Genomic DNA, 23,673 nt, shown 5'->3' with positions numbered 1-23,673 from the left:
TCTTTCCACCCTTATGACTTCATGGGGCAAAAACAGACTCGGAGCCAGTGCTGAGGCTCAATTTCCCTAATGCATGGGCAATGCTGGAGCCATCAACTGGGACCCCTCCAATGACCTGTTCTAGGTGAACTCTTCTTCTGTCCAATGTCAATGTAGGCCACAGTGGTCCACTAGTCTATGTGTATCCCTGGGTGTACACAGAAACTTGACGAGGTCTATATGGTAAGAAAATAATTTTAAGTAAATCAATTTTTATATTCTAAAATATCAAATATCTTCCTAAACTTGACGTGTCAGACACAGCACTCAAGGCTGAAGATATATTCTAGTTCTCCATTCCCACATTATCTTTCCCAATTAAATTTTTTAAAATATCTCACCAGCCCACATTTTGTGTATTACCACCATAAGCTTATAGAAATCATTTGAAATCATGTTGTTGTCAAGGATGTCTTCAAATTTTCTGTTTTCTCCTTTTTCCAATGGAAACACTTTAAATTCACTCTTCTTTGGTGAAATGTCTATGCAAATATTTTGCCTGTTTGACTTCCTCTGCTCTAGTTGTAAGAGTTCTTTTTATATTGTGGAAATAAATCTTTCATCACATATATAATTTTGGCTCCTAAATTTATGTCTATGATCCATGTTGAGTTAATGTTCATATATGGTGTGAAGTATACATTTGAGTGCATCCATTTACATATGAACAGTCAATTACGCTTCACCATTTATGAAATGAATAGCCTTGGTAGCTTTGTCAAAAATCAGTCAGCCATTAATTTGTTTATTTTACTGATATATACATCTAACTTGCACCAAGGTAAACACCATGTGTTGTAATTTTGGCATTAAGTACTGTTCTTCTTTTGTAAACAGCCCACAATGCACACGACAGTGCCTCACAGTAGAAATTATCCAGGACAAATTGTCGACAGTGCTGAGGGTGAACAGAACTGCTTATTAGACACTTGACCCTGAACACCATGGGTTCGAACAGCGACGGTTCAGTTATACACAGATTTTTTTCCCAATAGATACATGTACTGGGGTCTATGGATGCAGACGGCCAACCATATGCATTGATCTATGCCATTTTATACGGGGGACATGAGCATCTCCAGATAGTGGTATCCACAGGGGTCCTGCAACCAGCAGATACTGAGGGTAGCTAAGTTTCCCCAAAAGGTATATGCCAATTTTTCACTAAGAAATGCAGCAGCAGCTTTAGAAAGATTTTATATGAAAATTAACTGAAAGTTTAAAGTCTTCTTTCCATGCATCATGATCATTCCCATGGTCTCTAAAAATTTTTGCACACTAACAAGTCATAGCAAAAGTTGTCTTTATAAAACAAATATTTCTCTCATTTAGTAAATTGTTTTATTCTTTTTAAGTTATTTTTCTAGATTTATTGAGGTATAATTAACAAATTAAAATTGTATATATTTAAGGTGTACAACTTGATGCTTTGAAAAACATACACATTGTGAAATGATCACCACAATCAAACAAATTAACAAATCTACCACTTCACATAGTTACTTAGTTTTACCCTCTCTGCAAACCTCAAGTATACAATACAATATTCTACCTCCTAGGGTGGCCCTTGCACTCTCAGCCTTCCCCAGTCGCATCCCCGCGAGGCCTCCCTGCGGGAGCGAGCCCTGGCCGCCCGCTCGGGGCAGCGGGCACAGCGCGGAGCCAGCTCATGTCCCCGAAGGGCCGCAGAGCCCAGAGTCCATACAGTGAGCCCCGCACGCACAACACCTAGTCACCAGGATTTCCTCACCCAACCATCCAATAAAGAGAAAAGTAAAGAAAACTGCTCACATGCCAGAGGCAGGGAAAGGGGAGAAACCCCGGGCCTCAAAGACTTCATCTAAACACACGCTGCCTGAGCGCCTTCCTGGGCCCAGCGAGGACGCGTATTTGTCAAAATTTAATCTCAGCATCATGGTGAGAGGTTATCAGCGTTGATCAATGATTAAAACTGAGGAATGAAGAAGGTAAAATGACTTGTCATATATGGAAAATCGGGGTCAAGTCACAGACCCTGGGTTTCAAAATCTCGAGCCCAGTGCTTTCTCACATTATTACAGATAGAAGGAGAGAAGCTGCATTGAACAAGTAAAGATAATGCAGAAATGGGCATAAACATAATGGAATCACAAATAAATTTTCAATGGTGCATATAAACCAGGATTGAATGAAGGAGTGTGGTTGAGACACGTGGAGGAGGGATGAAAAACTTCATTTCATCACGAGCAACATAACAAAGACCATAAATAGAAGCCGAGGTCACTGTAAGTCACAGTAAGTGTTTGCTCCACAAATTGTAAAGTAAGCATGATGATAAGGAGCGATAAAGTGATTCAAAAGGCCACAGTCAGAAATGCTGCCACTTACAACCATGGCTACTATCTCTATATGTATATTTAATATACACACATGCACCGAGACAGAGCAACAGGGAGCGAAACAGAGAGAGAAACAGAGCTAATTAAGTGCCATGAATTTTCCTAAGCTCATTACACATGAGATGTAACCTAAGCTTTCTGTGAAATTATTATTATTATGGTTTCCATTTTTAGGTGTTAGTCTCTGAAATTCCAAACACAATAGACGCTGCAATGGCAAGAAAAATATAAGAAGTGAGGCAAGAAATGAACAACAAACTGGAGATATACACATATGGGAGTCACTCTGCATAGCTGGCAAAGGTGATTCTTCATTGTAAAATAAGAGAACTTCAAATCTGAAATGAGTCATAGTTTCCATAATAGATCAGAAAGTGTGATTCTCAAGAGTTTCTCATTAACTCAATAAAGATTTTACAGAACTAAATTTGTGTTTCTTAACAGTCAATTACACAACCTATTTAAAACATTTTAGATTGACTAAGCAAAGACTGCGGCTGCAAATTTTGAAATATTCTCAACTTTAAGCAGCTCAAGTGGAGAGACACAAAGATAAGGGAGTGAAAAGGAATCCTTCACAGAGACCTACCTCCTGCCTGTTGTCTCCACTCTAACGCTGCGGCCCACCGATTCGCCCCTCCACCAGCCTCCCTGTGAGAACCTGAGTCCTGCTAAGAAAATATCATCTAAGAAAACATTCTGGAGCTCACCACTTTTCGGAAAGCATCTTTCACGTCCCTGTTCCTCACACTATAGATCAGGGGGTTCAGCATGGGGATCACCACTGTGTAGAACACTGTGGCCACCTTGTCAGTATCTGAACTGCTGCCAGAACTGGGCAGGCAATACGTCAAAATGATGGTCCCCTGGAGGACAGCGATGGCAGTGAGGTGGGAGGCACAGGTGGCGAAGGCTTTGTGCCTCCCCTCTGCAGAGCGCATCCTCAGGATGGTGACAAGGATAAACACGTAGGAAGTGAGGATGATCACCACGGTGGTGACCTCATTGAAAGTGACCACAATGAGCACCATGAGCTCATTTATAGAGACGTCAGAGCAGGCGAGGTTAAAGATCGGGGGTAGGTCACAAAAGAAGTGGTTAATCACATTGGATCTGTACGATGGGATCTTAAGAGCTAAGCACAAGTGAATCAGAGAGCACACAGTGCCACCGAGGTAGCAGCAGGACACCAGCTCCACGCAGAGACCCCGGGACATGCTGACCGTGTAGAGCAGCGGGTTGCAGATGGCCACAAAGCGGTCATAGGCCATCACCGCCAGCAGGAAGACCTCACTGATTCCATAGGCACAGAATAAATAAAACTGCACCATGCATCCCAGGAAGGAGATGGTTCTATCTTTGTTTAACATGTTGAACAGCATCTTTGGCACAATGATGGTGGAGTAGCAAAAATCCACAAAGGACAGGTGGCTCAGGAAAAAGTACATGGGAGTGTGGAGCCGAGAGCTGACCTGAATCAGTGCGATCATGCCCAGGTTGCCCAGAACCGTGACTCCATAGATGACAAGGAACAGCAGGGAGAGAAAGAGTCTCAACTCGGGGACATCTGATAATCCAAGAAGAATGAACTCTGTCACAGTGGTGCAGTTTCCCTCCCTCATGTCCACAATCTTCATCCTGGACACTAAACCGGGCTGAGGCTGCCTGTCACTACTTGAGCTAAATTAAGCAGAGACAGGGTTGACTCCTATATGAGAATTTAGTCCAAAAATACCAGCAGCATGGGAGAGCAGGTGGTCCTGGAAATCCTGCTCTGTCCTTTCTTCTCTCAGCTGGCTGACCGTGTGCAGGTGAGGCAGACAACTGCATGCAGGGGGAGCTGCAAGTGTATCAGAGAAAGGAGCAGGGGAGGGTCTGCAGCCTGCGTCTCAGGAGCCCCAAGTCCGATAACCAGGGGGCTAATCTATGACGTTACAAACCGCTCAGCCTGATCCTGGGACCAGAGAAAGGTCAGCGTTCCTGAGGCAAAGTCCCGGAGGAGAGCAGGGTCCAGGCACAGCCACCAAGCCAAAGCATGTCCTGCCCTTGGTCTGCTTTGAAAATGTATTTTCTTTCCTGAGGAATGGAGCCATCGGGCTCCGAGACGCCTGATCTTTCCACAAGCTGGTGTTTTACTTCTTGCAGCACATCCTCCAGTATCCCAGGGTCTGTAAGAAAACCTCTCTCTATAGTTAGTAAGCTGAAGCCATTAAGCAACTGCGATTCTGTTCTTATTAGGTTTGTGCCCTTTCCCCTATCAATCTGTCAGGTTTAGAAAACCAAGTGGTAAGTTTTGTATGTCTTGTGAAATGGAAATAATAAAGAAAGCACAGATTAATATTTTCTTAAGAAAAACATCACATTGGTGTTAGGATGAGTATACTACACAGTAAGAGACTTATACTGTAATTTTAACCCCTGAGAAATGGGTCCCTTTAGTTCCAAAGCTATTATTACCCTTTAATGCTATAAAAATAAATTTAAATTAAAGTAATCACCTATGTGATAGAAGACACATAATTGATCTCTATGGAATAGCATCAGGAACTCTTTTAAATGCCCCAATTTATGAAAACACTGATTAAAACCAGACATGTCTCCTTCCAGATTTCGTGGTGCTGTATGTGTCATATGTGTGGGTCACAAGCCACAGTGCCATAATGAAATCACATGAATATTTATCAATAATTCCCCTCCTTATAAAATTACAATATCCCCTAGATTCCAGCAAGTACAGGGACTAAAGCCACACCAGAATCCCTTTAAATACTAGGAAGGAGATAACCTACTGGTGAGAAAACTATTAATATTTCACACTTCTTGGACACTTGTTATGTGTTAGAACCTATTCTAAGTATTATGCAATATTGACTCATTTCCTCATCAAGATACCCAATCAAGAGAACAATCTATTTCTAGGTCTGTCTTACAAAGGAGAGGATGGAAGCCCAAGCACTGTTTTAACTTGGATAAAGTCAAAATAAAGGGCAGGAAAAGGCCCCATGCTGCCGTGTGCTTCTTTCCACCCTTATGACTTCATGGGGCAAAAACAGACTCGGAGCCAGTGCTGAGGCTCAATTTCCCTAATGCATGGGCAATGCTGGAGCCATCAACTGGGACCCCTCCAATGACCTATTCTAGGTGAACTCTTCTTCTGTCCAATGTCAATGTAGGCCACGGTGGTCCACTAGTCTATGTGTATCCCTGGGTGTACACAGAAACTTGACGAGGTCTATATGGTAAGAAAATAATTTTAAGTAAATCAATTTTTATATTCTAAAATATCAAATATCTTCCTAAACTTGACGTGTCAGACACAGCACTCAAGGCTGAAGATATATTCTAGTTCTCCATTCCCACATCATCTTCCACAATTAAATTTTTTAAAATATCTCACCAGCTCACATTTTGTGTATTACCACCATGAGCTTATAGAAATCATTTGAAGTGATGTTGTTGTCAAGGATGTCTTCAAATTTTCTGTTTGCTTTTTTTTTCCCAATGGAAACACTTTAAATTCACTCTTCTTTGGTGAAATGTCTATGCAAATATTTTGCCTGTTTGACTTCCTCTGCTCTAGTTGTAAGTGTTCTTTATATATTGTGGATATAAACCTTTCATCACATATATAACTTTGGCTCCTAAATTTATGTCTATGATCCACGTTGAGTTAATGTTCGTATATGGTATGAAGTATACATTTTGGTGCATCCATTTACATATGAACAGTCAATTACGCTTCACCATTTATGAAATGAATAGCCTTGGTAGCTTTGTCAAAAATCAGTCAGCCATTAATTTGTTTATTTTACTGATATATACATCTAACTTGCACCAGGGTAAACACCATGTGTTGTAATTTTGGCATTAAGTACTGTTCTTCTTTTGTAAACAGCCCACAATGCACACGACAGTGCCTCACAGTAGAAATTATCCAGGACAAATTGTCGACAGTGCTGAGGGTAAACAGAACTGCTTATTAGACACTTGACCCTGAACACCATGGGTTCGAACAGCGACGGTTCAGTTATACACAGATTTTTTTCCCAATAGATACATGTACTGGAGTCTATGGATGCAGACGGCCAACCATATGCATTGATCTATGCCATTTTATATGGGGGACATGAGCATCTCCAGATAGTGGTATCCACAGGGGTCCTGCAACCAGCAGATACTGAGGGTAGCTAAGTTTCCCCAAAAGGTATATGCCAATTTTTCACTAAGAAATGCAGCAGCAGCTTTAGAAAGATTTTATATGAAAATTAACTGAAAGTTTAAAGTCTTCTTTCCATGCATCATGATCATTCCCATGGTCTCTAAAAATTTTTGCACACTAACAAGTCATAGCAAAAGTTGTCTTTATAAAACAAATATTTCTCTCATTTAGTAAATTGTTTTATTCTTTTTAAGTTATTTTTCTAGATTTATTGAGGTATAATTAACAAATTAAAATTGTATATATTTAAGGTGTACAACTTGATGCTTTGAAAAACATACACATTGTGAAATGATCACCACAATCAAACAAATTAACAAATCTACCACTTCACATAGTTACTTAGTTTTACCCTCTCTGCAAACCTCAAGTATACAATACAATATTCTACCTCCTAGGTGGCCCTTGCACTCTCAGCCTTCCCCAGTCGCATCCCCGCGAGGCCTCCCTGCGGGAGCGAGCCCTGGCCGCCCGCTCGGGGCAGCGGGCACAGCGCGGAGCCAGCTCATGTCCCCGAAGGGCCGCAGAGCCCAGAGTCCATACAGTGAGCCCCGCACGCACAACACCTAGTCACCAGGATTTCCTCACCCAACCATCCAATAAAGAGAAAAGTAAAGAAAACTGCTCACGTGCCAGAGGCAGGGAAAGGGGAGAAACCCCGGGCCTCAAAGACTTCATCTAAACACACGCTGCCTGAGCGCCTTCCTGGGCCCAGCGAGGACGCGTATTTGTCAAAATTTAATCTCAGCAACATGGTGAGAGGTTACCAGTGTTGTTCAATGATTAAAACTGAGGAATGAAGAAGGTAAAATGACTTGTCAAATATGGAAAATCGAGGTCAAGTCACAGACCCTGGGTTTCAAAATCTCGAGCCCAGTGCTTTCTCACATTATTACAGATAGAAGGAGAGAAGCTGCATTGAACAAGTAAAGATAATGCAGAAATGGGCATAAACATAATGGAATCACAAATAAATTTTCAATGGTGCATATAAACCAGGATTGAATGAAGGAGTGTGGTTGAGACACATGGAGGAGGGATGAAAAACTTCATTTCATCCCCAGCAAAAACACAACAAAGACCATACACAGAGGCTGAGGTCACTGTAAGTCGCAGTCAGCATTTGCTCCACAAATTGTAAAGTAAGCATGATGATTATGAGCGATAAAGTGATTAAAAAGGCCACAGTCAGAAATGCCGCCACTTATAACCATGGCTACTATCTCTATATGTATATTTAATATACACACATGCACCGAGACAGAGCAACAGGGAGAGAAACAGAGAACTAATTAAGTGCCATGAATTTTCCTAAACTCATTACACATGAGATGTAACTTAATTTCCCTAACATTTCTGTGAAATTATTATTATTATGGTTTCCATTTTTAGGTGTTAGTCTCTGAAGTTCCAAACACAATAGACACTGCAATGGCAAGAAAAATATAAGAAGTGAGGCAAGAAATGAACAACAAACAGGAGATATACACATATGGGAGTCACTCTGCATAGCTGGCAAAGGTGATTCTTCATTGTAAAATCAGAGAAATTCGAATATGAAATGAGTCATAGTTTCCATAATGGATCAGAAAGTATGATTCTCAAGAGTTCTTCATTAACCTTATGAAGGTTTTACAGCAAACTAAATCTGGGTGTATTAAGAGTCTATTCTCCATAGCCATTTAAAATACTGTAGATTGAATAAAAGCAAAGAAATAGGCTGCAATTTTTGAAATATGCTGAGCCATATCCTGATCAACGGTGAAGGCACAGAGATAAGTGAGTGAAAGGGAATCACGCATAAAGACTTACCCCCTGGCTGTTCTCCCCACTCCCAAAATGCAGCTCATCAATCACCCCTCCACCAGCCTCACTGTGAGAACCTGAGTCCTGCTAAGAAAATATCATCTAAGAAAACATTCTGGAGCTCACCACTTTTCTGAGAGCTGCTTTCACGTCCCTGTTCCTTAGACTATAGATCAGGGGGTTCAGCATGGGGATCACCACTGTGTAGAACACTGTGGCCACCTTGTCAGTAACTGAATTGCTGCCAGAATTGGGCCGCAAATACGTGAAAAGGATGGTCCCGTGGAAGACGGCGATGGCTGTGAGGTGGGAGGCACAGGTGGCGAAGGCTTTGTGCCTCCCCTCCGCAGAGCGCATCCTCAGGATGGTGACAAGGATAAACACGTAGGAGGTCAGGATGATCGCCACGGTGGTGACCTCATTGAAAGAGGCCACGATGTACAGGAGCAGTTCATTCATAGAGACGTCAGAGCAGGCGAGAGACAAGAGGGGGGGCAGGTCACAAAAGAAGTGGTTAATCACATTGGATCTGTACGATGGGATCTCAAGAGCTAAGCACAAGTGAATCAGAGAGCACACAGTGCCACCGAGGTAGCAGCAGGACACCAGCTCCACGCAGAGGCTCCGGGACATGCTGACCGTGTAGAGCAGCGGGTTGCAGATGGCCACAAAGCGGTCGTAGGCCATCACCGCCAGCAGGAAGACCTCAGTGATTGCATAGGCACAGAATAAAAAAAACTGCACCATGCATCCCAGGAAGGAGATGGTTTTGTCTTCATTTAAAATATTAGCTAACATCTTTGGCACAATGATCGTAGAGTAGCAATAATCTATAAAGGACAGGTGGCTCAGGAAAAAGTACATGGGAGTGTGGAGTTGAGAGCTGACCTGAATCAGTGCGATCATGCCCAGGTTGCCCAAAACCGTGACTCCATAGATCAGAAGGAACACCATGAAAAGAAAGACTCTCAGCTCAGGGACATCTGATAATCCAAGAAGAATGAACTCTGTCACAGCAGAGCAATTTTCCTCCCCCATTTCTACCATAAGTCAGGATGGGTAACTAAATGATGAGTTTTGTGTTGCTTCTAGAAAGAGAGTAGGGGAGAAAATCAACAGGTATATAATTTCAGGAAAATATAACATTGATATCTATCAGTGTATTTATTAGATATGACAGAAACAAAATTGTCATATAATTAATATATCAATTGTCTAGCGGGTCCCACTGATCTAAATAGACTTACACATCACCAAAAACATTCAATGATTCCAACCTTCATCTATCACAATAAATTGCCATGATCAATCAAAGTTCAGTGGTTTGGTTGGTTTCAAACCAGAGTCAATGATATACAAAGGCACACAAAAATTAACTCCTGTTCTCTGAAAAAAATATAAACTCTGTCCACCAGGGTAACACCTACTGTGATTCTATATAATGTATGCTTTTTTTTTTTAGTTGAATCTATGACAAACATAAATTAGAAGCAAAGTTCTTCACGATTTCATCTTTGAGGTGACTAATTTTTGAGATTTGTGGCTCATGAAAACCCTTTAAATTTGGAATTATAAAAAAAGAAAATTAAAATATACACTTTAAATGATCATTTTCATATCAGATTAACAAAGTGGTTTAATCAATTATGATAGTAATGGCCTATGCTAATAAGGACTCAGGAAGGTGGAACTTTTCTATAAATTTTTCTGGAAAATAATTAGGCTGCATAGATTAGAAGAATTAACCTTGACAACAACAAAAGCTATCTTATATTTTCATGAGAGATTTTCATAAGATATATTAAATACATTAACAAAATTGTGAAACAGCACACCCAAAGCTGCATCGCAGCATTGTTTATAATATTAACAATGAGAAAATTTAATTGTCAATAAGAGAGCAATTGTTAAACTATGGTGCATCATATCTAGGATAGAAAGCTATTTGAAATTATGTTTTGGAGATGGTTAATTTCTTTTAAAAAGATACATAATAAAACACTTGGTATATACATGTAGATGGAAATGAAGATGTACTTGTGGAGGCATGAATACATATGATAGAGATTTTAAATTATAGCTGTAATTTGGCTATAACCAAAAGGTTAGTGCTTTACCCACATTATAAAAAGGGAGTAAGTGAAAAATTTTCCCAGGTTCTCTGAAGTACTTGGTTGGGAAAGTGGTTATATTATATATTCTGTATAAATTAGATCTACCTTTCCACCTGTCCTTAAAGAAGAGGCATAAGGAGTTGAAGAATTTTATTCCTTATACCCATGACTTCACACACGTATGCAATGAAAATTGAGTGAAGAGATTCTGGACTGAAAACATAACCTGGTATTTTCTCCATATCTTGAGCTAATATTAAAGTGGACACAAACCACCTTCCTGAAGTCATGGTTTTCTCATTACTTGACCAAAATAAAAACAAAAATCCTGACTTATTTGCTCATTCAACAGTTAAAGCAGGAAAACCAACTTGGAAAATTTTCTTCCAGTGTCCTAGGCTGATAATAAGAAACTAGTTTATGGGAAACCCAAAACAAATCTTAAAGACCTCATTTAATTAACTTAGATAGTCCTCATGTCCTGACCATCTCTCCATGGTCAACTCTCAGGCACATAAATTTAACCTTCAGAATTAGGGTGGCAACAGTGTGGTGGTTTCCAGAGGGAAGGGGAGTGGGGGTAGTAAAGGGCAAAGGGGGTCAAATACGTGGTGACAGAAGAAGATTTGACTTTGGGTGGTGGGCACATAATGCAATACACAGATTATGTACCTTAGAAATGCACACTTGAAACCTATGTAATCTTATTAACCAATGTCACTTCAAAAATTTTAATTTAAAATAATTATAAAAGTCACTCTATTAACATAAAAAAATGAATTAGGGTGACAATTAGGGAGTTCCTCCAATGGTCACAAACTTTAAATTTCATGACCAAAATTTGTGTGAAATAAAATGGAAAGAGTTGAGAGAGAGAGAGAGGGGCTGCCATTTGCTCACTCTGTACTCTTTCATACACATCAGTGTTTGGTGTTCCAGGGAAATTGCTCTAATTTCACCATCAACGGTCTCTCAATACTAAAAGACGAAAAAAATTGAAACGGCAAGTGCACAGGAATACTGTCTGTTAAATCGCTCTCTAATTGAAAGACAAATGAGTAGCTATATCTTTAAAATACCTGTTTCCTGGGAAAATATATCCATTTTCATTTTCAAGTAACCAGAGCCTAGTTTTAGCTAACGAACCTGAGTGGCAGATGTTTCCTCCGTGGTGCTGAAGTGTTAGGACGAGTATCATACACAGCTAGAGACTGTGATTATACTGTGATTTAAGCTCCTGGGGAATGGGTCCCTTAAGTTGCAAATCAATTATTAATTTTTATGGTATAACAAAATATATAAAAATTAAACTAAGATCATGTGTGATGTAAGACAAATAGTAATTAATCTCTGTGGAATATCATCAGGAAATTTATTTTTAAAATTATCTCCATTTGGGAAAAAACTGTTTACAACCAAAGCGCCTCCTTCTAGATGTTATGGTGCATTACACTGTCCCATCCTGGTGTCATATATGTGACAGCTTATTGTTACCATAATAATACAGTTAGATAAAGAGCCAGGCCACCTTCCCCCACTAGGCTCCTTGGCTTTAGAGATCTTGGTTGATTTCTATAACTAACCATGAAGGCTACTTTTTCTTTCTCTTCCTGTACTTTAAATACCCATTCTTGCCTGGCTGCATGGCTCAGTGGTTGAGTGTTGACCCATGAACCGAGAGGTCACAGGTTCGATTCCCAGTCAGGGCACATGCTCAGGTTGTGGGCTACATCCCCAGGGGGGTGCAGGAGGCAGCCAATAATTGTTTCTCTCTCATCGATGTTCCTATCTCTCTATCCCTCTTCCGTCCTCTCTCTCTAAAATCAATAAAAACATATATTTTTTAAAAATTAAATACCCACTCTTATGTTTTAAATTCAATATTAAAAGTGAGCCCACATACTTTACCAAGTGTTCCCTCCAGTATTTCCAGTACCCAACTAGCACCATACATAGTTATCACAATCTTTTAGTGACTATATTCCATATGTTGTACTTTCCATTCTTGTGACTATTTTTAAACCACCAATTTGTACTTTTTTTTCATTCTCACCCAAGGATTTGGGTTTTTTTTATGAGAGAGAGAGAGAGAGAGAGAGAGAGAGAGAGAGAGAGAGAGGAGGGAAGGGGAGGGGAGGGGAGGGGAGGGGAGGGGAGGGGAGGGGAGGGGAGGGGAGGGGAGGGGAGGGGAGGGGAGGGAGAAATGTTCATTGGTTATCTCCCATAGGCACCCTGATCTGGGATCAAACTGACAACTTCCCACAACTTAGGTATGTGTCCTGATGGGGATAGGAACCCAAAACCTTTTGTTGTATGTAATGATGCTCCAACCAACTGAGCGACCCAGCCAGGGCTGTGGATTATTTTTGATGGTCATAACTAGAAAGGGGCGCTGCTGGCATCTAGCTTGTAGAGGCCATGATGCTGCTTAACCTCCTACGGCGCAATTGACATCCCTCCACAAGTAAATCATTCAGTGTTAAGCCTGCTGTCGTTGAAAGTCATTTCTCTACATGTAATGGTTCTTGCATTATTTACTCTTTTACTTGTTTTCCTTCTGTGGGGTGTGTGTGTGTGTGTGTTCATTCTCCTTGGTGTTATCTGAGATTCTTGGGCCTGTGGTTTGGTGTCTTTTGTTAATTTTAGAATATTCTTAGCCATTGTCTCTACATATATTTCTTCTGGCCTGACCCCATTCTATTTTACTTCTGAGTTTTCAAATATAGTTATTTTGACTATTCAATATTGTCATACAGTTTAAATAGTTTCCCTTGTTTCTTCACTTTTTTTCCCTGCATATCATTTTGAGTATTTTCTATTGATCTACCTTCATTTCACTAACACTTTCCTTGAGTATGTTGAGGCTAATGCTGTCCCCATATTTATCTCTGTTTTTACATCATTATTCTGGCAAATTTTCAAAATTAGTTTCCAGGACTTTGTTGAAACTCCCCATCTGTTCATACATGTTAATACTTTTTCCCCTAGTACCCACAGGAATATAGCTATTTGAGATGGCCTGTCTGATGTCTCTAAGTCATTATCCAAATCTGAGCCTAACGCCTTTCTTTCCTGTAAGCATTTTCTCATGCTTCTTTGCGCTACACCTATGTTTATTTAAGTGCATATCCTTTGAAGGTCAGTAAAGACTCAAGTAAATGGCATTTTGCCTGACAATTACTTATATATTTTGCTTGGCATTAAGTGCAGTGCTTTAAGCTAGGCTTTAGTTTTGTTGATAATATGATTACCTCTGTGTTCCACACACTTCAAAGTCATTTATTGTCATCGGATTTGATGGTGGGAGTTGGTCTGATGGATAGCTGAGGTCACTGAGTAACCAACTAGCAAAAGAATGGACTTCCCAGTAACAGAATTCCATTGCTAGGGGTAGGGAAAGAATCCAGAGAGATCCATATGCAAAGAGAAGACCTAAAGCTTAGGATGGATTAGATACTGAGAATCTCTGCCAGACAACTCCCACCAGACTGGTGCAGCCACTATGGAAAACAGTATGGAGGTTCCTCAAAAGATTAAAAATGGAGCTGCCTTTTGGCCCAGTGACCCCACCTCTAGGAATATACCCTAAGAATCCTGAAACACTAATCAGAAAGAATCTATGCACCTCTCTGTCCACAGCAGTGCGATTTACAATAGCTAAAATCTGGAAACAGCCCAAGTGCCCGTCAGTAGATGAGTGGATAAAAAAGCTGTGGGACACTCACACCATGGAATACTATGCAGCTGTAAAGAAGAAGGATCTCATACCCTTGGGACAGTATGGATGGACCTGGAGAGTATTATGCTAAGTGAAATAAGCCAGGCAGAGAAAGACAATCATCATATGATCTCCTTATAAGTGGAATCTAAAGAACTTAATAAACTGATGAACAAAATAGATTCAGTGACACAGAAGCATGGATCAGACTGACGAATCTCAGAGGGAAGATGGGGGTGGGTAGAGGGGGAGAGAGTAACCAAAGAATTTATATGCATAGATGCACAACCCATGGACACAGGCAATAGTGTGGGGAAGCCTGGGGATGGCAGTGGGTGTGGGGTGGAAGGGGTCAATGGGGAAAAGGGGTTACATCTGTAATATTTTGAACAATATAATAAAGAATAAAATAAAGCGAACATTGATGAAAAGCACTCGTGAAAATTTGTAATAGATTCCGCCTATCAAGTAGTCTATTGCCAATACATCCTCAAATATAGTAATGTGATAATAGGAGTGCCCAGTAAATACTAGCTCATAGTCTGTCACAATTCAAACTATATTTGAAAGGACAGCTTTTAGTTAAAATGATTTCTAAATGTTTCCACAGCCAGATCCTCCTATCACTGTCCCATATCTATGAAAAAATATGAAATGTACCTCAACGTAATAAAGACCATATATGACAAGCCTATAGCTAACATCACTCTCAGTGATAAAAACTGAAAGCATTTTCTATAAGATCAGGAACAAGACTAGGATCCATTCTATTCTCTTCTATTCAGGATAGGACTAGAAGTCCTAGCCAGAGCAGGGACAATAAATAAAAAGAAAAATAAATACAAGTCATTCATACACAATTCTGTAGAGTATCGAGAATTAAATATGACTCAGGACAAAAAAAATAATGGGAAATCTGATGATCCATGTATTTCAAATTAACCATGATGGATGTAAGAGCTATGGTATACACTGAAAATAATAGGTTTTTCTTTTTCCAGTTAAATTTGTGATGAATTATTTTAGAAGTCAATTAAAAGTATTAATACACATATAGACTTCAAAAAGTAATTCATTTAAGAAGCACATGAGGAAAAAATAATAACACTAACATGAATCATGGTCTGCATAGCAGTTGTAAGAGGCGCCAAAGATTATTTGAAACCTAAAATGACAGAATGGAATAATGTGAAATGTTACATCAGTATTTATTGAAAACTGTAATGCCTCTGTTTGAACTTTCAATTTATTATCTTTATTTTGTGGCTCACTAATTTTAATACATTGGTCAGAGCACTTAACCTATGTATTTTCATTTCCTCAGAATAGAAATTAAGGTTTATATCTCGACCTTCACAAAAATGGAATCATTCTACACCAAGATAAAGAATAAAACATAAAGACTTACATTTTAAACATGAATTGTTCATTGATTCCAAGCAAGAGCAATATAACATTTTTGCTAATTTTCCATAATTGTTCCAGGTAAGTTATAAATTAAGTTAGTGACAACATGCAAAGGAAGGTAGCTTATTTGTAAATACATAAAACATTTTGGTTACCATTACATATGTAAATATTTGAAAAAGTTTTATTTTATCATTAAGTTTAAAATCATACAACCCTACCAAATTATTTCATGAACCAATATAATATTGTTGTCTAGTTTTCATTTTACCTTCATAAAAATAATTAGAATGCTTTCTCCCCAATAAGTTTCTGAACAATTTGGAATTTTATCCAAATATAAACAGTGCAGGACCAAAGAGGAACTATAAGCAAAATTGATAATAGAATTAAAAAGATAGGATGTTACAGAATTTTAAAACTTAGATACCTGTGTCTATGAAGGCATCTTATAATAAATATTACTACTGTTGGAAAAAAATGAATCCTCCCTAATATATACAATAATCTGGATTTGTTATTTCCTTGTTTAGATTATCATTAAAATTGACATTTAATTTAAAACAACATTCCAGCCCAAGGAAAGCAATTAGCTCTCAATACTTACAACAAGTCTATTCAATTACTTTATGAAAAGTTTCTAGAAAGTTCTGACGGAAAGAACTGAGATATGCTCTTGGTCAAGCTGCCATATAGATTAATAATATATTTATGCTGATTGGTAGGTAATCAAAAGTAAGTATAAAGGTAAGTGAATCAAACCCACCCGCTCATGAAGCCCTGCCCCCTGGCTGTTGTCTCCCCTCCACCACTGCAGGCCCCGCTTCACCCCTCCACCAGCCTCCACTTTGGATTCCCTAGGGAAACATTCCGGAGCTCCCCACTCTTCGGAAAGCATCTTTCACGTCCCTGTTCCTTAGACTATAGATCAGGGGGTTCAGCATGGGGATCACCACTGTGTAGAACACTGTGGCCACCTTGTCAGTAACTGAATTGCTGCCAGAATTGGGCCGCAAATACGTGAAAAGGATGGTCCCGTGGAAGACGGCGATGGCTGTGAGGTGGGAGGCACAGGTGGCGAAGGCTTTGTGCCTCCCCTCCGCAGAGCGCATCCTCAGGATGGTGACAAGGATAAACACGTAGGAGGTGAGGATGATCGCCACGGTGGTGACCTCATTGAAAGAGGCCACGATGTACAGGAGCAGTTCATTCATAGAGACGTCAGAGCAGGCGAGAGACAAGAGGGGGGGCAGGTCACAAAAGAAGTGATTAATCACATTGGATCTGTACGATGGGATCTCAAGAGCTAAGCACAAGTGAATCAGAGAGCACACAGTGCCACCGAGGTAGCAGCAGGACACCAGCTCCACGCAGAGGCCCCGGGACATGCTGACCGTGTAGAGCAGCGGGTTGCAGATGGCCACAAAGCGGTCGTAGGCCATCACCGCCAGCAGGAAGACCTCAGTTACCACACACGTGCAAAACAAGTAGAACTGCACAGCACACGCCAGGAAGGAAATGGCTTTGTCTTCGTTTAAGATATTAGTTAGCATCTTTGGCACGATGATGGTGGAGTAACAGAAATCCACAAAGGACAGGTGGCTCAGGAAAAAGTACATGGGAGTGTGGAGCCGAGAGCTGACCTGAATCAGTGCGATCATGCCCAGGTTGCCCAGAACCGTGACTCCATAGATCAGAAGGAACAGCATGAAAAGAAAGACTCTCAGCTCGGGGACATGCGATAATCCAAGAAGAATGAACTCTGTCACAGCGGTGCAATTTTCCTTGCCCATGTCCCCCCTTTTTGGATTGGAGAAAAACATTAACAGTCATTCTCAATTATATGATCCCGAATTCAGTTTTGACTGTCTCCTAAAAAGATACGAGATAAGTAGGACAGTTAATTTTTTCAGCAAATAGGACATCGCTCTTATGAAGTTTAGAAAATGCCCAAACATTGTAGGAGACAAATGCAACGAGCTCACAGTTTAACTCACAGATCACACCAAAGCGTTCACATCCAGAGAGTCTCTGTGAGTCCTGAAACTAGACCTGCACAATTTAGGGCCTGGGGGAGGGAATCATTAGCAAGACATCAAATATTATTTAATTAGCCATATTGTTTTATGAAATTCAAAACCCTTTTTTCCTGCAGGCTTTTTAGTACTGGAAAGACTGGGATCCCAGGAAATAATTATTCTTAATAATTATACAGTTTTCCACTAAAATTATAAGAAGTATGCTTAATTAAGATTGCTAAGCCATAAGTTTTTTTATCAATCTATTTTAGATGGCAAAAGTAGCTTTTATGCATTTTTCTATAAAATTAGCATAGTGATGTTGTTAATTAGACATTTAATGTCAGCCACTATTTAGTGAATTGGGAATCTTATATTCAAACTTCCTGCAACTACACATGATTCTGAAGCGGTATAATGACCTATTTAACAAATGAATTCACTGCTTTAAATCTATTTGAAGAACTAAACAAAGATGTGAATATGAAATTATTAACAAAAATGTTTGCTACCACATTGTTGACGAAGGTAAAACTCAGGAATAAAGTGTCAAGCAGGAGGGAAAGGGTCAGTTATGGGACATATAGATTATGGAAAACTATACAGCTATTAAAATGATATTTTTGAATAACTTTAATGACTTGGAAAATGACTATGCTAAAATGGCAATTTAAGAAATAGTAAGCCAGATTGCACAGGTAAGATATTATATAGGTATACATAATTTGAACTGTATATTTAAGCCTCAGAACATACATAAAACATAAATATTTTATTCCAATTATTTTTTAAACAAGCATTGTAAAAGCTTGCTTGAATTCTCAAAAATCATGTGTTATGGAGTTGACTCAGAAAGAAGGGTGCGATCTTTTAATAAGGGACAGAAACATTCAAGACCTTTGACAGGTAGAAAATGCCAACAGAGGGTGAGGACACCCTCATTTACTCTCTCCCTCCTGACCTTTGGGAGATACATACATGACTGTAGACACACCGGCTAATTTTCCTTGGAGGAAAGAGAATCTGAACTATAACCCAGCACTCCAGGTATTCTCATTCTTCAAATGACCTCAAAGAAGTGAAGTATATGTATATTAAGAAACCCCAGTTTAAAAACAAATTATTATTCTGATGATATGGTTTTCTCTCTTCAGTGGCCAGCAAGAGTGAGTTGTCTTTTTCTTAGTTCAAAGCAGTACATAATTTTTTTAAAACTTTTCCTGGTTTAAGTCTGAATATGAAAACGTGGGCTGCTGATTATGTATAGAGCAGGGGCTCTTAACCAGGAGTGATTTTATTCCCATGGCACATTTGCCAATGTCTGGAGACATGTTGTCACGATAGGGAGGCCTGCCATCTCGCAGGTAGAGACTAGGGATGCAGCTAAACGCTCTCTGATGCACGCAACAGCCTCTCCCCACCACCACCCCACACACACATTCTACCAGCACATGCAAACATCAAAATATTATCTGGCCCAAAATTTCAATAGTACCAAAGCTGAGAAACCTGCTACGGAGAATCAATCCAAAGTGTTTTGCACACGGCCAGAACAATTCCTCTCCTTTCTGCTTCAGAGGCGGTTCAAATGCCTGTGCCCCTCCATGAGCTCAGCCTCAGAGTGGCCATCAGGAGGGTCTCCATGCAATTTTTGCCAGGTTTTGAGGATGGAGTTAGTGTGAGAGAGTGGAAGGCGGATGGGGAGAGAAATCAAGCATTCTTCCCAATTTGTTTGCACTCTCCCCAATCTGTTTGCACTCTCCCCTTTTTCACTAAAAGTTGTCACAAGATCCTTGGTTCTGCAAATTAGATTGTTCCCATTTCTCACTGAGATTGTTTCTCAATACACAGAGAAAATATTTTCCCAACGGGGTGCACAAAACATGACATTTCTAAAGGCACTAATTACAAGAGGGCTAAATACAGATTTTAAAAACATGTCTAATACTATTGCCCTCCTTTGCAATTCTCTCTTCTCTTACACACGGCTATACGGAGTTACCTCAAGGAGGAAATGAAAAGAACAAGCTCCTGGGTCCCAGAAAAGATCATGCATGCCCACCCCCCCAAAACAGAGTGTAGTCCAACTGACCAGCCTGGGGGACAGACATTGCTCCCCGCTTCTGAAGGTGTTACGATGGAAAATGTTATAGGCTTTATGGTTGTGTGTGTGTGTGTGTGTGTGTGTGTGTGTGTGTGTGTGTGTGTGTGTCCCTGGGGCCCATGTTCCTTAAGCCTCCCTAAACAATCATTGATCTCTGTGGGACACCAGCAAGATATTAAGAAAACATCACCATCTTGGGACTCAAATAATGAATGACTTCCACGAGGGCGGCCCGTGCCTCATCCAAGCACTGCTCCGTGAACCAGAGATCACAGTGATGTTATGAAATCTGTAAACAGGTCTCATACACTCTGCCTGTCTTATATTCAAAAGCTCCTTCCTCAAGGGCGTAGGAGCTAAAGTCACACCAGAGTTCAGCCAAATACCAGAAACGGGTAAAAATAATCATCCTTCTTATGGACAGATTCCTACATGCTCGGTGCTGTCCTGAATACAACTATTAAGATATTTCATCTTCAAAACACTAAACCAAAAAGACACCCACATCCAAATGTTCACTGCAGTATTCTTTGCAATAGCCAAGATATGGAAGCAACCTAAGTTTCCATCAATGAGTGGATACATAAAGCAGTGGTGCATATAGACAATGGATATGACTCGGCCATAAAAAAAATAAAATCTTGCCCCGTGCAACCACATGGGTGGACCTAGAGGGCATTTTGCTGAGTGAAAGAAGTCATACAGAGAAAGACAAAATACAATTTGTTTTAAATGGATTATGCTATGCAATCAAAATTGCACTTTTCACTGTTATTTAAATTTATGATGAAATATTTACACATAAAATCAAACATTTGCTATATATACTTTTCCAAACTAACTGAGAGGCATATAACCACAAAAATGTGAAGATTACTAATATACTCCATATTCTTTATAGAAGCAATAAAATCTACCATAAAGAATCTGCAATGCCACAACTTGAAAATGAATAAATGTAAGATTGTATGTCAGTGTTTAGTGAAAAATATGCTTGCCAGTGTGTCTGGGGTCTTAAATTATGGCTTTAATTCTGGAAACAATTGCTTTTACAACCTTGGCCAGGTCGCTGAAATAATGGGGGCCTTGGTTTCCTCAGAGTAAAAGCCAAGAGGGTTGTATTACTTCTAGAACAAAACGTGATCCTCTTTGGCCCATGCAGGACAGAAGTAAATAAAATTCTCTGTAAAGGAGGATTATCCTTTATTGATTCAATTCAAGGTTAATATAGATAATTTCCTAATTTGAAAGAAAATTAGAAATTGTATAAGTGCCAGATGTGTAGAGGAAAGATTGACTTGTGAATACCTGGAGAAACTGAAATCAGTAGGAGAGGAAAGCATTCCCTCATCAGGTATCTGGTATATAAATCACTGTTTCTTACATATTTTATCATTCTGTACACAATGGCTATTTAATTGATTCCTCGTAAAATAATGCATGGGAATGAGATATTTTAATAACAATGACCAATAACTGTATTGAACCCATACAAGGTTGTTCCCCAGGTTATTTTTCTTCTTTGCCAAAACACCTGGAAATTTATTTCTTCCATTGCATTATTGATTTTAGTAGAGGGAAGGAGGAGTGTATACAAGTTATTCAAACAAAAGCGATAATGCTAAAGAGGTCAGTTATTTTCGCCTGGCCGGATTGAACAGGTTGTGCTGCTAGCAACTATCTGGTTTTCATTTTATTTTGAATAAGATTCCATAGACAACTGGTTTCCAACCCTTAGGGCAATTCCAAGCACATTCTAAAGGTGGGAGTCCAGTTGAGGATTCAGAGATTATGCTAACGTTCAGAAAAAATAATAAAGGGTTGATAATGTTTTTGATCTTTGCATAGGCGGAATAATAGCATGCAAGGCAGGTAGGGCAGGCTCTAGCCATGCCTACTTCTTGCTTCTAAGATTTCCTGAGATCCAATCTACCATTTTTGAGCTGCTGGTGAATCCTATCACAGCTTATTATACGGCCACACGGGGCTCCTCTGAAAGCACTTTCAGGATATAGACCATGTCTTACCAAATTTCCGCTCACGCCAAGTTACCTGTATACACAATACAACACACACAGACACACGCTATACAGTATTCACTCAATTAAAAATGTGTTGGGTCGTTGAATCAGTATTACATTCTGCACTCTTTATTTTTTATCTTTATTGTTGAAAGTATTACAGGTGTCCCCCTTTTTCTCACATTGATCCCTCCACCCCACATCCGCCCCCCCCCCAGGTATTCCCCACACTACTATCTGTGTCCATGGCTTATGCATATATGCATATAAGTTCTTTGAACTACTCTGTCACTTTTGTCTCCTGAATAAAACTCCTACCTTGTTGAAATGTGTCTCCCGAAACTGTTTATTCTGCTGTCCAAGGCCAAGTGCAAACAAAACCTACTTTATGAAGTCATCTCTCCAAAGTTCCTAAATAGATTTGAATTTTCCTTTCTCCCAAACCCTTTATGATACTGATTATTTTCTACCTTATACAATGGCCACTTTCTCCATTGCCCTTACCGTCAACACCAGGTGTTGCATTCCTTGAAAATGAAGGCTATCTTATCTTAACTGCTATTTGTACTTTTACAAGAGAAATCCACTTGTTTCTTGAAGGCCTAGTCCACTCCAGATATGTTATCAGAAAGAGGGGTGAAATTAATGTTTATTGAGATTCTATAAGGCATCTCACATGATATCTATAGCATCTTTTAATCTTTCCAGTCACATTAGGAACTTATGTTATCTCAAATTTGTAAATGAAAAATTAAAGAGAGAGGAATTGCTGATTTTTCTTCAGTAAGAGATAGAGCTTAGTCTCTTTGAATAAAAATCCATGTCCTTTCCATTGTACAACATTAGCTCTTCAACAATTTAAAAAATATCTTTAAAATGAACCTTGAAGGACACACTTTATTTGCATGTAGGGACAAACTCTACTAATGTAATATGCTCAACAAGAAAAGACTTTAGTGTTCATTAGCTTGCTGACTGTATCCTTGGCATCTTTATTCCTCAGACCGTAGATCAGGGGATTCAGCATGGGAATGACCACTGTGTAAAAGACCGACGCCACTTTGACTGTGGCCTGGAGTTTTTGGAGGTGGGCTCACAGTATCCTCTGCTGTGGATGGTGCCGTGGAAGATGGTGATGGCCTCAGGTGGGAGGCACAGGTGGCGAAGGCCTTGCGGCGACCACTGGCTGAGTGCATCCTGGGGATGGTGACAAGGCTAAATGCACAGGATGTGAGAATAACAAGTAGAGTGCTGACCCCCTTCAAGGTGGCAGAAACGAAAAGCAGCAGCTGGCTGATGGAAGAATCAGAGCAAGAGAGGGAGCGCGGGGAGGACTCACAGAAGAAGTGGCTGATTGTGTTGAAACCCTGACATGACAGCCTGAGAGCAGAACATGCGAGGAACACGCTGCTCCCCACGCGTGTGCTCCAACCACAAGCAGGCCACAGAGTTTCTGGGACACGGCAACTGGGTAGAGCAGAGGGTTGCAAATGGCCACGAAGCGGTCACAGGCCATCACAGCCAATAAAGAGGACTCAGCAGCCACAAAGGTACCAAGGAAAAAGAATTGTCCAACACATCCTAGAAATGAAAGGGTTCTGTCTTTGATGACGAGGTTCACCAGGGTCTTGGGGACAGTGATGGAGGCATGGCAGAAATCCACAAACCAGAGGTATAATTTTCCCATATTTTGTTGTAATTTTTGCTTTCAGGGGCCAATGTGTCCTGCTTTATAATCTTAATTAAATCTGGTCCCTTTTAATTTTTTTCCCCTAGGGAGTCTATTTATTCTCTGATTTTTTCATTTTATTTAAATACCTGTCTCTCTACCTGGACAGTCCCTCCAAGA

The 23,673-nt window shown here is 40.0% G+C and overlaps 3 protein-coding genes and 1 pseudogene across 3 annotated transcripts; all 4 read right to left on the bottom strand.

The window, feature by feature from the left end:
• Positions 1-3,103: 3,103 nt before the first annotated feature.
• On the bottom strand, positions 3,104-4,039 carry LOC107530275 (olfactory receptor 5L1-like). The gene has a single exon (XM_087822368.1). It carries the CDS (start codon positions 4,037-4,039, stop codon positions 3,104-3,106), a length of 936 nt encoding a protein of 311 aa, XP_087678494.1.
• A 4,505-nt stretch (positions 4,040-8,544) lies between these two features.
• On the bottom strand, positions 8,545-9,489 carry LOC107530276 (olfactory receptor 5L1-like). The gene has a single exon (XM_087822367.1). It carries the CDS (start codon positions 9,487-9,489, stop codon positions 8,545-8,547), a length of 945 nt encoding a protein of 314 aa, XP_087678493.1.
• Positions 9,490-16,538: 7,049 nt separating this feature from the next.
• LOC107530261 (olfactory receptor 5L1-like) lies at positions 16,539-17,474 on the bottom strand. Its single transcript, XM_016203949.2, has one exon. It carries the CDS (start codon positions 17,472-17,474, stop codon positions 16,539-16,541), a length of 936 nt encoding a protein of 311 aa, XP_016059435.2.
• A 5,287-nt stretch (positions 17,475-22,761) lies between these two features.
• On the bottom strand, positions 22,762-23,511 carry LOC107530262 (olfactory receptor 5D18-like; annotated as a pseudogene).
• Between the last annotated feature and the right edge of the window lie 162 nt (positions 23,512-23,673).

The sequence above is a fragment of the Miniopterus natalensis genome, chromosome 11, assembly GCF_054644295.1.
Source record: "Miniopterus natalensis isolate mMinNat1 chromosome 11, mMinNat1.hap1, whole genome shotgun sequence".
NCBI lineage: Eukaryota > Metazoa > Chordata > Mammalia > Chiroptera > Miniopteridae > Miniopterus > Miniopterus natalensis.
This window is presented reverse-complemented; position numbering and strand designations above follow the sequence as displayed.

What these genes read in the sequence shown, in the direction of transcription:
- LOC107530275 (XM_087822368.1), bottom strand. Translation starts at nt 4,039, where the DNA reads ATGAGGGAGGGAAACTGCACCACTGTGACAGAGTTCATTCTTCTTGGA.
- LOC107530276 (XM_087822367.1), bottom strand. Translation starts at nt 9,489, where the DNA reads ATGGTAGAAATGGGGGAGGAAAATTGCTCTGCTGTGACAGAGTTCATT.
- LOC107530261 (XM_016203949.2), bottom strand. Translation starts at nt 17,474, where the DNA reads ATGGGCAAGGAAAATTGCACCGCTGTGACAGAGTTCATTCTTCTTGGA.